At 36.9% G+C, this 16,427-nt stretch overlaps 1 protein-coding gene across 3 annotated transcripts in view; it reads left to right on the top strand.

Annotated features, from left to right (window-relative positions):
- The window catches only part of LOC150105032 (TGF-beta receptor type-1-like), a 458,896-nt gene that overhangs the window by 393,371 nt on the left and 49,098 nt on the right, over nucleotides 1-16,427 (top strand). For all 3 annotated transcript variants that reach the window (XM_090395458.1, XM_090395460.1, XM_090395459.1), the window contains one exon: nucleotides 8,669-8,836. In XM_090395458.1, the coding sequence (XP_090251584.1) occupies nucleotides 8,669-8,836 (168 nt within the window). The remainder of the gene's footprint in view (nucleotides 1-8,668; nucleotides 8,837-16,427) is intronic.

Here is a 16,427-nt window from a genome sequence, read left to right as displayed (position 1 = left end):
AAATGCATCCACTCACCAGCATTCTTTGCAGCTCCTTTGCATTCCATGCAAAGAATCTTCTCTTCACTCACTTGCCCATACCCTCCTTATACAGCTTCCAGGGATGGCCTCTTGTTCTATCTTTGTCTCCTACTCTATGAAAAATCTCCTCCACATTAAATCTGGTAATAATCCCTCACAATCTTATACAACTCAATCATACACCCCACCCCTTCTTCTATTCACAAGTCCATGGACTTAGCGAACCTTCTCTGTACCCTCTCTAATATATCCTCATCCCCCTTTAAAACCATATATGCACACAGTAGTCCATATGTGGCCTAATCAAGACCTCGTACAAGAGAGCCATAACTTCTTTGCTTCTATATGTCAAGGTCCTTATCATCATCACCATAATTCATTGTGATGTTAGTGTTAGCAGCGTGATCCCTAAACTTCAAGTCTTTGTCTACCATCACCTCATATTTCTCATTTCTTCCATCTACTTTAAAATTTTCCATTAATTTATTTTAAAAAACTTTCATTGTTTTTTTAAATAAATTACATGGACATCATCAGGGAGAACAGACTGTAATGTTGGATGAAATATATTGAAGTTTTTGAATAAAATTCTATATTTTTTGTTATATGTGTAAGCTGTGAAAATTATTTTAATATGTCTAGTGCACATGTTCCATTAAAGCTATTTATTTCCTGATTAATCATATACTCTGCATCCTGACCATGCCTACCATATTACTTGACCTTACGCAATATTAAAGTGACAGCTCCACTCACTTGCTCACTCATATAGTCTATTGAGACATCCCCACATGACCACTAGACTATTGAGGTTTTTTTTTAATGTCCTTTTGGAAAAAAGGTGCATATGCTGTGAGCAATTTACAGGCTTGTCATTACAAGAGTTGGAGGAAAAGATTGATGCCAAGAGCTCTGCATTATATTTAGGTGATGTTATCATGGTGACATCAGGATACGAGAGAAAGAGGTGGAAACAAGGAAGGGCAGAAGTTGTGCCCGAAAGCCTTAGTGAGAGATCAGAAGGTAAGTTTTATCATTTGTCCATTAAAAAGCCTGCTTTAGATTATTATTATTATTATTATTATTACTCCAAGACCTCATGGAGTCAAAGACTCATCTGGGAGGTCCTTTTATCACACACACACATTTTATCATACTGTGTCTTAAACACACTCAAATTCCTTGCAGACACCACACTCTCAGGCAAGGCATTCACAACTCTACATGAAAAAAACCTGCCTCTCACTCCCCTACTCGCACCCTCTTTATACAGTTTCCAGGGATGACCTCTGGTTCTCCCCTGATCTCCCACTATTCTCTGTAGAACTTCTCCACCATTGATCCTATAACAATCCCTTACCAACTTGTAGGTCTCTATCATATCTCCTCTCTTCCTTCTCTCCACCAGACTCTGCAAATTACATCTTCTCAATCTTTCCTCATACTCGACATTCCAGAGGTTAGAAACTACCTTAGTCAGTCGCCTTTGGACCCTTTCCAACATCTTCATCCTTCTGAAAACCCAGTGACCAAATCTGGGCACAATAGTCCATATGTGACCTAATCAAAGCCTTATACACCAGAACAAGAATCTCCCTACTTCTACACGTCAGTGTCCTCCACATCATTCCCAGAAGCCTTTGTGTTGTCTTCACAATTTTGGCGATGTGTCCCCTAAATTTTAGATCCTTATCCACTATCATCCCCAGATCTCTTATTTCCTCTACCTCCAACAATATATTCTCACCAAGCATAAATTCTGCATCCCATATTTGTTTTCAAAATTTTAAAACCATACATTTTGCAACATTGAACTCACATCCCCCCATTTCTGTGCCCAATCACTCAATTTATTGAAGTCTTCTTGTAAGGCCACAACATCTTCACTACTCTTTATGGTTCATCCCAACTTTGCATCATCTGCAAACAACTGAATATCTCCATCCATCTTCACCAATAATCACCAGATTTGCTAGTGATCTTTTCCTTTTTTCCTTCAGATGTTACACAGTGATCAGCATTCATTTCAGTAAAATTATGGAGACTACAACCATGTTAAGAATAATTACTTTAATTTCCCAACGCTTCATTCTTCATATTAAGGTCATCATCCGGAATGTATGTATACAAAAACAAGCTCTATTACCTTCAAATAGTATGCTAAAATGACAATTTGATTAACTGTTATTCTACTGGCCTGACTTCCAATTTTTTAAAAAAAAAAAAAAAAACTACATCAAAGCTATATTCTATTTTTAACATCATCAAAGAACAAATTCATATCGATAGTTTTAATACAGCAAATGGTGGCCTAATCCATAATTTAACATGAGTGTTGTTATATTAGAGTTAAGATTCTAGATTACGTGCAGTCCTCATTATAATTAACTCTTAGACCAAAAGGTTATGTGGGTAGAATATGTGCCATCCATATTCTTGGGATTTTTAGACCACTATTATTGTCAAGATTAGAGTGGTTGATAAGAATTTCATAGACCTTAAATTTGCACTCATAACACGTTTTGGCGTGATATAAACAACAGGTGCCTTTCCAGTCAATTCTATATAAAATATTCAGGGCATGATCAGAAAGGCCAGATTTATCATAGTTGTTAAATTTAATTTGCCATTTATATTCCTTTTTTTCTGATAGGAATTGTGCATCCTGTTTTACCTATATAGGGCATATTACAGGTGCAGTCAATATGGAATACTTCTGGGTGGGCCAGTGGAGGAAGTGGATCCTTGGATGAGTTGAATAAATTCTTTAATTTTGCAGATGGTTTAAAGGTGGCATTAAGGTTGTATTTCTATAATATTCTGTTTATTTTGTCTGATATCTCTTTAATGTATGGAATGGCTACATTTTATTGTAATTTAGTTTATTTTTATTTTTAAGTGGAGTCCTGTGAAGAATTTTTTTGATAATAGTTTTGCTGTAGCCATTTTTCAGGAAGGTATCGATGATAACTTTTAATTCATGTTTAAGTGCTTATTCATTGGAGAAAATCTTCAATGGCCTGTTTTTTAGTGCGTTAATGACACCTAGTTTTTGTCTTGGATGGGTGGTGGTAGGAGTTTACGTGTATATATATATATATACACGTAAACTTCCTCTGCTTCCTACACATACTGGCCAATATATATATATATATATATATATATATATATTGGCCAGTATGTGTAGGCTTATGGTAAACAGTGAAGGAAAGACTAAGACTGCTGGAAGGAAGACATGTGACAAGTGTATCTAGAAAAGGAAGTGTGTTCTGATTCAAAGCTTTGGTAGAGATTGAGGTTTTGAGTGGAGTGGGTAATGAAGGGCTTATTTCAGCAAGGATTATTGCAGATATTTGGATTAGGAAAGCAGAAACAGTAATCATACCATGGAAAGAGGCATAGAAATCCTGGCAGTCATCTCAGCCACATCATTGTAAGTGCATTAGAATATAAGGCTAAGATTGGCCAAGAAGGTTGATCTGTAGAAAAGGAAATGTAAACTGATTAATTCATAGATGTGATAGCAAATTCTTCAGCTTCTCTTTCAGCTGGATCTCTAAAGTTAAAGAATGGGATCAGAATTATGAACGTTGACCCTCCAAAGAAAATTATCTTACGGTTTAGGTAATTACTTGCTTCCTCTGCTTCCTGAAGCAAACAACTTAACTGTTTTCGGGGGGGGGGATCTGAGGATCTTAGTAGATATGGAACTGAATTTCAGGGTTACCCAGAAAATTGCTGCTATAATGTGAAGAATGCTTTAATGTATGGATAAGGAGATGACAGTTCCCCTGTATAAGGCACTAATCAGGCCTCATTTGGATTTCTGTGAACAGATCTGAATCACCTGGCTGTTTTGGTGATAAAGAAACATTGGAGAAAGAGTGCACAGGTGAATAACTGACTGTCTCAGGACTCTGGAATATTGAATATGAGGAAAGATTGAGGGAATGTGGTTTGGAGAGCTTGCAGAGGAGGAGAAGGGATGACATGATCGAGACATATAAGGTGAGAGTAGCCTATTATATAGATATAGAAGAATTATTACATGGGACAGTAAGTAGTGTGAGAATGAGAGGTCATCTCTGGAAACTGAACAAGAGTCATGAAGGTAAGGCAATGAAAAGGAGACTTCTCGGATGGTGAATGGTGATAAGTGGAATGCATTGCCAGAGTGAGTGTGGTTGAGTGCTCCAAGATGATAGTTATTGTGATCTGTGAGTGGTCAACTCCCATTATTATTATTATTATTATTATTATTATTACGGACAACTCCAAGGAGTCGACAGACTCATCGAGGGAGGCCCTAACATCATGTCAAGAACAACTATTCGTCTTTCACACAGTATCTATCATACCTCGCCTTAAACTCATTCACGGTCATAGCACCCACAACAGACTCTGGCAGCTTATTCCACTCATTTTCCACTCTCCAAGTAAAGAACCTAGCTCTAACACCCCTGTTAACCACATTTTTGCCCAGCTTCCATGAATGGCCCCTAGTCCTCCCACCACCTGCCCTATTCTCAAAAATATCTTCTGGATTAATCTTATAGAAACCCTTCAGTAATTTCAATGTCTCAATCATATCACCCCTTTTTCGCCTATCAACCAATTTTTGCAACCCACAAATCTTCATTCTGTTCACATAAGGTTCATTCCACAGACTTGCCACCATCTTGGTCACTCGTCTCTGGATCCTCTCCACCTCCTCCTCATCAAGAAGAAACCCTGGCACCCATATCTGGGCACAGTAGTCCAGATGGGGTCTTATCAGGACTCGATATAGAGGAATAATAACTTGTTTGTCTCTGCTCGTTAAAGTATTTTTCAGTAACCAAGTGATTTGATGAGCTGTTTTAGCCTCTTTTGCAATGTGCCCCCTAAACTTCAACTCCTTATCCACCAACATTCCCAAATCCCTGGCCTCATCAATCTCCTGGAGTATGGTTCCACCAATGTGATATACTGCTGCTAATCTTTTCACTCCAAAATGCATAACCTTACACTTTGCCACATTAAATTGACATCCATTTTCCTTAGCCCAGTCCTCCAAACTATCCAAATCATCCTGTAAAATTTTGACATCCTGTGCACTCACAATTGCTCTACCCAACTTTGCATCATCAGCAAACAAGTGAACACTTCCTCTCAGATCCTTTCCTATATCGTTAATGAACAAATTGAAAAGTAGTGGTGCAAGAACAGAACTCTGCGGCACACCACTAGTCACAAGTCGTCTTTTGGACTCCACTCCTGAATACACCACTCTTTGGTATCTCTCCATCCTATCCATCTCACCAACCCTATATCCATCCCCATCTGCTCCAGTTTACTGATTAGAGTTCCATGTGGTAAATCTCCAAAGCATCAAAAACAGTTTTATTTTAAAAATAAATAAATAAAAATTAAAAAAAAAACATAAAATAAAAAAAAGGATTCTAAATTTTGCTCCTGAAAAAGAATTTCTAGGTCTATTATGAGGCTTTAGACTCCATGTAAGCTTGGCCAAATGGTTGGCCAATGGATTAGTGTACTCACTCTCCTAACAACAGGCTGCAGGTTTGTATCCTGCAATGGATGTTTGTAATCTTTAGGTGAGAGATCAATTTCATCTCATCCATCTTGTGAGACTACTGACCTGTTTATTGGAGCCATGAAATGGCTTAAAAAAAGTTTCATGTTTGGTCTCTAGAGTAGGGTTTGTGGATTTTGTAAAAAAAAAAAAATAATAATAATAATAAAAAATGTAGATAAAATAAATAAAAAAAAATTATAAACCTTACCCATTCATGGTACTAATGTACTAGAGATTTATAACTTTTCATGGGTAGGAGTCACATAAAAAATATGCAAAATACTTTCAGAGATAAATATTCAAAGAGGTCGATATGGTCTTCTGAATTAGGAGAGTGATAAAGTCAGCAAATACATAACAAAGGTAGGTAAGAAAATCTTGAGCCAGAGTAGATCATGTAGAGGAGATTCAAAGTTGGATCTGTTGGCCTATAGAATAGAATACAACTATCTGCCAGTAACTAGTGTTCCATAGATACAAAATAATAGGTCTCTAAAGAATTAATATTGATGTAGTTCTGAATACATACAAGTTTTATTTATTTGTTTTATTTTTATTCCCCCCCCCCAAAAAAAAAAAAAAAAAAAAAAAAGAACAGGAATGGTATGTTAGTCCTGCTGCTGGGGTGGGGGGGAGTTGTTGACCAAAGTAGGAAATGGCCTGTAGCATAGTGAATCATTATGCAGCAGCTTGTGTGCGTGCGTGCATGCATGCATACATGTATATATATATATACAGGGTGTTCGGGATAAATTTGACAGTTTCGTAAGGAAAAAGAAAATCTTCTTTGTATCTATTAAATTTAATGAATTGACAAAAAAACATTACAGGCAGAGTTAATTACAATACTATCAACAAGATTTACTCAAAATAACCACCATTAGCATCGTTCACAGCTTCAATTCTGCTTCGGAACCTCGAACAAGCTGATGCTACAGTCTCCCTGGGAAGGGCCGCAAAAACTGTTTTAATTTTATCCATTAACTGGGCTTTTGTATTACTGGAAGTGCGATTGGTGTCTTTTTCAACTGCGCCCCATACAAAATAATCCATGGGGTTAAGGTCTGGGGAGTTTGGAGGCCAAACATTTGGACTGGTGAAGTCGTAGAAATTTTCAGACAACCATTTTTGACTTTTCCCAGAGGTGTGGCAAGGGGCCGAATCCTGCTGCCATACATACGGCCTACCATTGCCTACCCTTGTTATCCAGGGCTTGACTACAGTTAGCAACTCCACGAACAAAGCCCGAATTCCTATGCCAGGGTTCTTCAACACCTGTTCCTGCAGATTTGCGAGGAATTCTGCTGTACGAACGCAATCAGATCGTCTGCTAGGGATCTTTCTTCTTGCTACATCCTCGTAGTCACCATTGCAAGTCTTTAGTTCATGCCTGATTGTTTTTACTGTATTCAGGGAGCATTGGGCAGCAGTCGTAATATCCTTATTTTGATGGCGGGCACGAATCATCATGATACAAGTTATTCTCTTCCATGATTCAGGTGGGTTCCAGCTATCCATCCTTTCTGACATCTTGTATATGAATGAAGAAGGGTCCAAACTTTTAAATAAAGAGAAGTGTGTGTTAATACATGTAACTTACGGAAAAATATAATTAATTATAAATATGTCAAATTTATCCCGAACACCCTGTATATATTATATTATTATATTAAAGTCACCAAAAAATTTTTATTTGGTTTTAATCCTTTTCCCAAGTAAGCAAAACAAAGTTTTGCACATGAAATATATTCACATCTGAGCTACTTATATATATAGAGGCTAATGACTTCATATCACTTGCCTTAGTATGTATCCCATAATGCAAAGCACACCCCTTTTCGGATATGTATAATGCAATGCATAATGGGAAGGATCACTACCCAGACCAGTATTGACCTTTATTGAAATCTCATCAGTGGGAGCCAGACCTGGGAGAGATACCAAAGTTGAAGTAATGCCGAAGTCATATATATCTCATATATAAGACAAAAGGTTCTTTGACCTTATTAGTAAAAATCTCTGGATGAGAGAAAGATGCTGAAAGTTTTTTTACCTTTGATTTATTATACGTTAAAGACACCAAGAAATTTTATACTCGGTTTTAATCCTTTTCCCAAGTAAGCAAAACAAAGCTTTGCACATGAAATATATTCATGTCCCCTTTTGGGCGTGTCTTTAACATATAATAAACCCAAGATAAAAAACTTTCTACATCTTTCTCTCATCCAGAGATTTTTATTAATAAGGTCAAGAACCTTTTGTCTACTTGTATATGAGATATATATGACTTCAGCATTTTTTCAACCTTGGTATCTCTCCTGGGTCTGGCTCCTACTGATGAAACCTCAATAAAGGTAGAAACCGGTCTGGGTAGTGATTCTTTCCATTATGCATTGGAAAGGGTCACTACCCTTTCTAATGCATAATATTTGCTTGAAAGTGGGTGTGCTTTCACTTGAAAGTGAAAATTATGGAATACATACTAAGGAAAGTGATATGAAGTCATTAGCCTCTATATATACAAGTAGCTCAGACATGAATATATTTCATGTGCAGAACTTTGTTTTGCTTACTTGGGAAAAGGATTAAAACCCAAGTATAAAATTTCTTGGTGTCTTTAACATATAATAAACCCAAGGTAAAAAACTTTCTACACACAACTTTCTACTGCAGTTATATATAACTGCCCCTAACAGAGAATTAACTAGGTTTCAAAGATGGCCAAGTTACTCCTCTGTTCCAGGCTGTTGAGCATAACACATAACTGAACTTGGGATTTGAATAAATATACTTATTAGAAATCGATGCTAATAGAAAAATGAAAAAAAAAAAGAGAATAATATGTGATAAAATACTTTAAGAATGCTACTTTTTTTATTGGTCATAAAATTGTTTTGGCAGGATTTAACCTAATGCATAGATATATTTTTATGCCTTATTCACATGTATAGTTAAGTGTGCATCATATAGAATCTATATGTCAACTTTTAACATTTTCCTTTTGTGCAAAATCTAAGATGGTTCACTAAAAATATATATAAGCATTTTCTGTTGTTGTTGTTCTATTAGACAATGGTACTTGGACTCAACTGTGGCTCATCACAGATTATCATGAAAATGGATCCCTTTTTGATTACCTAAATAGGGCAACAGTGGATACTGCAGGAATGTGCAAAATGGCATATTCTATTGCAAATGGCTTAGCACATTTACATATGGAAATATTGGGAACACAGGGTAAGTGCTGTTAATGATTTGTGTGAAAAATTTATATTTATTATTATTATTATTATTATTATTATTATTATTATTATTCAGGCCTCCTTGGAGTCAAAAGACTCATCATGGGAGGTCCTTCCTAAGAACATAAAGTCTGTCAAGACTCATCAAGGGAAGGTCCCCCCTAAGAAACACAAAGTCTATCATACCACTCCTTAAACTCATTGACCGTTCTCGCTCTCACCACTCCATCAGGCAATGCATCCCACAGTTCAACCACCCTCCACACAAAGAAACCACTCCTCACAGTTTCCCTTTCGTAACTTCCAGGGATGGCCTCTTGTCATCACTCCTTCCCACTGTTCAACCAAGCAAAAGAACTCCCCAGTGTCAACTCTGTAACCACCTCTCAACAGTTTAAAAGTCTCAATCATATCACCTCTCCTTCTTCTATCCACCAAACTCTGCAGTCCACATTCCCTCAGCTGATCCTCATAACCAACATTATACAGTCTGAAACCATCTTTGTCATCCGTCTTTGTATCCTTTCTACAGTTAATTTATCCCCTTCAAATCTTGGGGAACAAATCTGAGAACAATAGTCTAGGTGTGATGTGATCAGAGACTTATACAATGGAATGATAACCCTTTTATCTCTGCAGGTCAGTGTCCTCATAATTGCAGCAATCCTCTGTGTTACCTTCGCCACCTTTGCAATATGTCCCCTAAATTTCAGGTTTCTATCAATCATCAACCCCAGATCTCTTGTCTTCCCTACTTCCTCCAGTATAACTCCTCCCATAGAGTATGCAGCTCTATCTAGCTTATTCAAATCCTCTTGCAGGGCTACCACATCAGCACTATTATTAATAATCCTTCCCAGCTTCGCATCATCTGCAAACAACTGAATATCCCCTTGCAATCCACTGGCAATGTCATTGATATAAAGGTTAAACAATATAGGTCCTTGTACTGAGCCCTGTGGGACTCCACTTCTAACCCTCTGCCTCCTGGAAACTGCTCCACCATACACAACTCTCTGATACCTATCAGACAGCCAATCCTGAATCCAGTTGACCAATCTGACATCCAGACCCATGTGCTGCAACTTAAATATCAGCTTATCATGTGGCACCCTGTCAAATGTCTTCGCTAAGTCTAAGAAAATTGCAGTATATGCCTTTCCCTCATCTAATGTTCTTGTAACTTTATTATAAAAGGCTATCATATTGCTAAAACAAGAGCGCCCTTTCACAAATCCATGTTGACTCTTACAGATAACATTACCCTCATCTGCCCAATGTTGTATACGGTCCCTCACTACTTTCTCCAAGATCTTAACAACTACTGATGACACACAGACTGACCTATAATTAGACACTTCCAGTCTGTTACCACTCTTATGCAATGGCACTATTTTACCTTCCTTCCATTCCTTGGGTACCTTTCCTGCAGCCAGACTTTCACTGAAAAGCCAGGTTAAGGGCACTGTCAGTTCCCTAGCACATTTTCTCAAAACTCGTGGTGAAATACCATGCAGTCTCAAAGCTTTACTGACATCCAGAGTACTCAGTATCTGAAACACACTCTCCTCCTGTACCTCTAAACCTCGAACCAGCCCATTTCCTCTAGCATTAAAACTGACTCCTCTAGGATGAAATACTCCAATAAAGTGTTCATTGAACAATTTCACTATGTCCTCTGCATCAGTCACTCTATTCCCATTTTTATCCCAAAATATCATTCTTCCACAGTCATTTCTCCTCTTACTGGCCACATAGCTAAAAAATTCCCTAGGATTTTCTTTGGATCGTAGGGCCAATCTCCTATCATATTCTAGTTTCGCTTTCCTTACCACACTAGTCACTCTTCTGGCCTGTGTCTTATATTCTTCATGCATCTTCTCTTCACCTGTCTCCTTATATCTCTTCCATAGCCTCTTTTTCGCATGCAATTCCTGTTTAATATTGTTTGTCATCCACTTTACTCCAAATTGTGTCCTATTCTTCACTCGTGGTTTACAACTTACCATTGCTGCTAACAAATATTCTTTCACAATTTCCCACGCACTAACGATATCCCGGCCTTCCAATTCCTCCCTCCATGGAACTTCCCAAAGTTGATATCTAAGACTATTATAATCAACTGCTTTATAATTCCACATAAGTTCCCATCTCTTTGATACTCCTGCATGTCTATTCATTTTCCAAGTCAAAACCATATGGTCACTCTCTCCAATTGGTGGGAGAGATGGCATCTCAGTTATTATCAACTCTTCTGATGCTATAACAAAATCCAAAACTCTTGAACCTCTTGTTCCCTCTGTTACATGTTGCCTAAGACATTTGTCCCTCGAGAATTCTAGAAATTCCATTCCCCTATTGTTACATTCATCTTCCTCTCTCCAATTTATACTACTGAAGTTAAAATCTCCAATAACAATCATTCTTCTTGCACTTGCCAAACTTAGCTGTCTAAACATCTCCTGGTCCCCATCCTCTGTGCTCCTGGGTCTTTAGCAACACCCCACTAAATATCCTGTCTTGCCTACCTCTACCTCACACCATATGCTCTCAAAATCATTTGTCTCACTTCCTTCCAAAGCCTCCACTCTTAGAGGACATAGGTCATTACTTATCATAAGCAGTACCCCACCACCACGCTTTTCCCTCCTATTCTGACAAAAAATGCTGTACCCAGCGACTTCTATTCCTGTTATTATATCCCTTTCTATCAACCACGTCTCAGTGATCCCAATAACTTTTGGCCAGGCTGATGCTATCTGTGCCACCAATTCCTCTCCCTTATTCCGGATACTCTTGGCATTAGTATAAAGCATATAAATGCCATTGTTTCTATACTGGGCTCAGTGTTATCTGATGTCGTCTCCCTTCTCCCAAGAATCCATTCCCACAGGAGGCCACCCCTGCTATCATCCTCCCTGGGACACACTGACTCGTTCAGAACAGCAATCTCTCTAGATGCCTACATCCTTCCTCATTCAAATGTAAGCGGTCTCTCGCATACAATTCCTCTCTTTCCTCAAATGCACTCCAAGCATCCACATATACCAGTCCTCTCTTGTCACACATTCTCGCTATTATGCCATTCAATATCACCGCTCTTCTGCTCAGCTCGTCATTATCATACCTAGGCAACACACACACTATTTTTCCTCTCTCTGTCTTCTTCCATACATCCTCAAGCAAAAATCTCATATCTCTCACTGCCCGACTTACATTGCCACTCAAGTCATTCGTTCCTACCATCACAATCATCTCATCCACCCTTTCACCTCTCTTAATTGCCATAGCCACCCTTTCTATTGTTGCTCCTGGCAAACACTCCTCATGCATCCTATCTTGAATACCACGGATCATTGAGTCACCATACATTATACCTCTTACCATTCCCTCTCTCCTATTGTTTCTATTCTTTCCTCTTCTTTCATTCCTATAGGTCTCTCTCATTCCCTCTCCTCTACTGCTATTCTCTCTTCTAGCATTCCCATACCTCTCTCTCCTACTGTTTCCATTCTCTCCTCTTCTAGCACTCCCATACATCGCTCTCATTTCCTCTCTCCTACTGTTTATATTTTCTCCACTTCTAGCACTTCCATATCCCTCTCTCATTCCGTCTCTCCTACTGTTTCCATCCTCTCGTCTTCTAGCATTCCCATACCTCTCTCTCATTCCATCTCTCCTACTGTTTCCATCCTCTCGTCTGCTACATTCCCATACCTCTCTCTCATTCCCTCTCTTCTACTTTTTCCATTATCTCCTCTTCTAGCATTCCCATACCTCTCACTCATTCCCTCTCTTCTACTGTTTCCTTTCTCTCCTCTTCTAACACTCCCCAAATTATTTCTTTCCCCTACTCTGATTCGGCTTGCATTTATCTCTTCCATTCTCCTATTCTTATCTTTCATACTTCTGCTCTCATTCACAAGACATTCCACCTCCTCTTTCAGCTCATCTATCTTCCTCTGCAGGTCAGTCACTCTTAGTCTAAATTCACTCTCCCAGTATCAAACTTAATCATCTGTAAATTGTTATTATAGTATTTTGGTAGAAAGTTCAACATATAAAATACCAAATGTAAAAAAAATAATAATAATAATGAATAAAATAAAAACAGTTTTTGTTAAAAGTTTATAGCTAGTATAAATTATTATTAATTATTTATTATTATTATTCTAAAAAAAAAACATCCATGGAGTCAAAGATTCACCATGGATGCTACATGGAGATTGTTTGTTGAACAATAAATGTTCAACATGTTCACCATGCACAAAATCTCCGAAGCATCAAAAACAGTTTTATTTTAAAAATAAATAAATAAAAATTAAAAAAATAAAAAACATAAAAGAAAGAAAAAAGTATTCTAAATTCTGCTCCTGAAAAAGAATTCCTAGGTCTGGGCTTTAGTTTAATATCATTTAAGTTGCATATACATGGTAGATAAAGTTTTAAGAGAAAATAATTTTCAAGTAATTCATTCATTCGTTAAAGATGCAAATGTTTTCAAACTTTAAAAAATAAATTTCAATGTGTATAGTCAGAACTTTAGAACAAAACACAGAGCTTATCAGGCAAAGTCTGCAAAGCTTTCAGTGATCATTTACCAGATGCATGCATCTTTGGGTATATGCATATACACATATCAGCCACTGAATTAGAAACTTTTATTTAATACCATGTTGGACCTTCTTTAGCCCGAATTACAGCACATATGAAGTTTGACATAGCTTTTACAATGTGTTGGATTGCATCTACATGTACAACATACCAAGCATTCACCAGACAGACCTGTGACTGCCAACTGCCTTTAACTGGCTGAGATTTGATGGAAGAAGACTTTGCTCCTGGATCTGATTTTTAACATATACCATACATTCTCAATGTGGTTCAGATTTGGGCTTTGTAGTGACCAGGAAGGATGGTGGAAGTCACTGTCATGCTCACTGAACCACTGCTGAACAATTCTTGCACAATGGGCAGTAGCATTGTCGTCCATGAAACAACTATCACCTGCTGGATAAAAAAGTCAACATTGCAGGATAAATTTTTAAATTTTCTAGTCTTCCAATTTTCTAGTCAATCACAGTGTTCCTGACACCACTGTAGACAAACTTTCATCTTTACAGAAATCTGCAGCTTCTGTATAGGCATGTGACTGCGAATACTTTTCAGATATTTCTTGGAAAACATCTGACCTTTCAGCAATACCAGGGGACCTGTTCTGTACCAACAGAATATGCCCTATATCAGGGTTGTTCAACCCGTCGATCGCGGAGCGATTTTTGGTCAATCTCTTGTGTGTTCCTCCTTACTTAACAATTTAATTAAAACTGAAAACATAATATTTTATTTATCATTATTTTGTATTATTTTTAATTAGCTTTAAGTGTATTGCTATTGTTTATTTATTTTTCATTAAAATTTTCAAATCAGTAATTTTCTTAAAAGTCCAGGTAAATGAATTAATTTGGATCAGTGGAAGTCAAACAGCGAGCCGTGTGAATACGATTATAAGCAAAGTGTAAAAACTCTATTGTAGCTTAAATATTAAATATTCCAAAGTACATTACATCGAATTTTTACTTAGGTTAAGTCCCATGTGAATATTGTAAAAAAATAAACTTTGTTTGTCTCGGTATAGTTTGTATTAGATGTTTTTGTAAATAACTCTTTTGAAGCTAACTGTATATACTGCTTTAATAAGAATATGTTAGAGTGTTAAAAACAAAGGCAATGTTTTTGTTGCCGAAGCTATACATAGTGGCATTAGAAAGATTGTTATTGAAACTTGTATGTATGAGAAAGGCTTGCAGGCTCTAAGTGTAAACATTTCCGAAGTCAGTAAGAAAGAGTTCAGACAACTTTCCGATGGCCAGCAACTTACAATCAAAAGAAAACGGAGGAGAACGAAAGGCGTGCCGAACTTGAAACTTAAGATGAAAGACTTATACCGATTCTTTGGGGGTTGCCAAACTTCATGCGAGGTCTCAGAGGAGGCCTAATAAAAAGGGACTGAAGCAAGAAAAAGGGGTCCCGGTTCCAGAATTGCTGTCAGAGAGGAGGCCACCCGGTCCAGAGTCGCCGTCAGAGAGACTGCCCGGATCCACTTTGCTTGAGAGAGGAGTTTCCCGCTTCCATAAAGGAGCTTCTCGGTTCGAGAAATCACTAGAAAGAGACTACTTCTAGGCCACAGACAAGGTTTCAAATTGCCAAAAGGAAGAGTTCCAACTGCCGGAGAAAAGTTTCCAGATCAGGTTAATGTCAAACATTCACCAGTGTGCTGCGTTTTCATTGCAATTTGATGAATCAAATGACTTCACTGATATTGCTCAGTTAATGGTATTTATTCGCATGGTATTTCAAGTAAAGAAGAACTTTTGAAAATTATACCATTATTGGGAAGGACTAGGGGAGAAGACATTTTTTCGGCATTTGATGAATTTGTGAAACAAACAAACTTCCGCTTTTTAAACTTGTGTCTATTATTACTGATGGTGCTCCTGCAATGATAGGTAATAAATCAGGCTTCATTTCATTATGTAAAAATGATGACAAATATCCAGATTTTTTAACGTACCACTGTATTATTCACCAACAAGTACTGTGTAGTAAAAGATTAAACACAAAATATGTTTTGGATATTACATTTAAAATTGTAAATTCTGTTCGAGGGAAAGCCCTGCAACGGCGGTTATTTAAATTACAGGCAGATGATGATTGGGAACTTCTGTTGTACAATAATGTTCGCTGGCTCAGTAGAAGTCAATTTTTAGAAAGATTTCTTGTATTAATTAACGATATAAAAAATTTTCTTGATGAAAAAGGAGATATTTATCCACAATTGAGTGATAAAAGATGGTTGTTACACTTATCATTTTTAGTCGATTTCTGTACGAAATTAAGCAATTTAAATTTAGAGTTACAAGGTAGAGATAAAAATTTAATTGACATGTTAAGTTCAATAAAAAACAATACTTACTTTTATTAAAATGCATCTCCCATATTTATTAAAATTTTTTGAACAAAATCAAGAAATGCTTCACTATGATTTAAAAGAATTTATTCATGAAATAGAATTAGTTGAGGAAGAAATAAATTCAAGATTTAAAGATTTTAATAAAACTGAAATGATTGTATCTTTTATCAATAATCCATTTCAAGAAAACTTGAACATCACAGAAATTTCAAATAAAATTAGTGGGCTGTTTGATATAAACCAAGCTGAAGTAGAACTTGAGATAATAAACATTCAGAATAGTTTACATTTAAAATCAATAAACAATAATGTCATTTGGAAGTATGCACATGAAAAATTCCCAATATTAACTGATATTGCACAAAAAATTCTGTCTTGTTTCATGTCAACATACTGGTCAGAATCCGCTTTTTCAAGTATGACGTCATAAAAAATCAATTAAGAAACCGAATTACAAATAATCATTTGGATGAGATTGTCTGTGATTGGCCACTTCTTCATATCAACTTGACTATGAAAATATTGTGAGGTCCAAACAATGCCAAATTTCACATTAACTTTTTTTTTTAATCATCCACCATTTCCTGTAATTTGTAAGTTTGTAATCAATCTG

Source organism: Typopeltis vanoorti, chromosome 7, assembly GCF_054136105.1.
Source record: "Typopeltis vanoorti isolate ZY-2024b chromosome 7, IOZ_Tvanoo_1.0, whole genome shotgun sequence".
Lineage (NCBI taxonomy): Eukaryota > Metazoa > Arthropoda > Arachnida > Uropygi > Thelyphonidae > Typopeltis > Typopeltis vanoorti.
The sequence above is the reverse complement of the archived record's forward strand: the minus strand, read 5'-3'. Positions and strand labels throughout refer to the sequence as shown.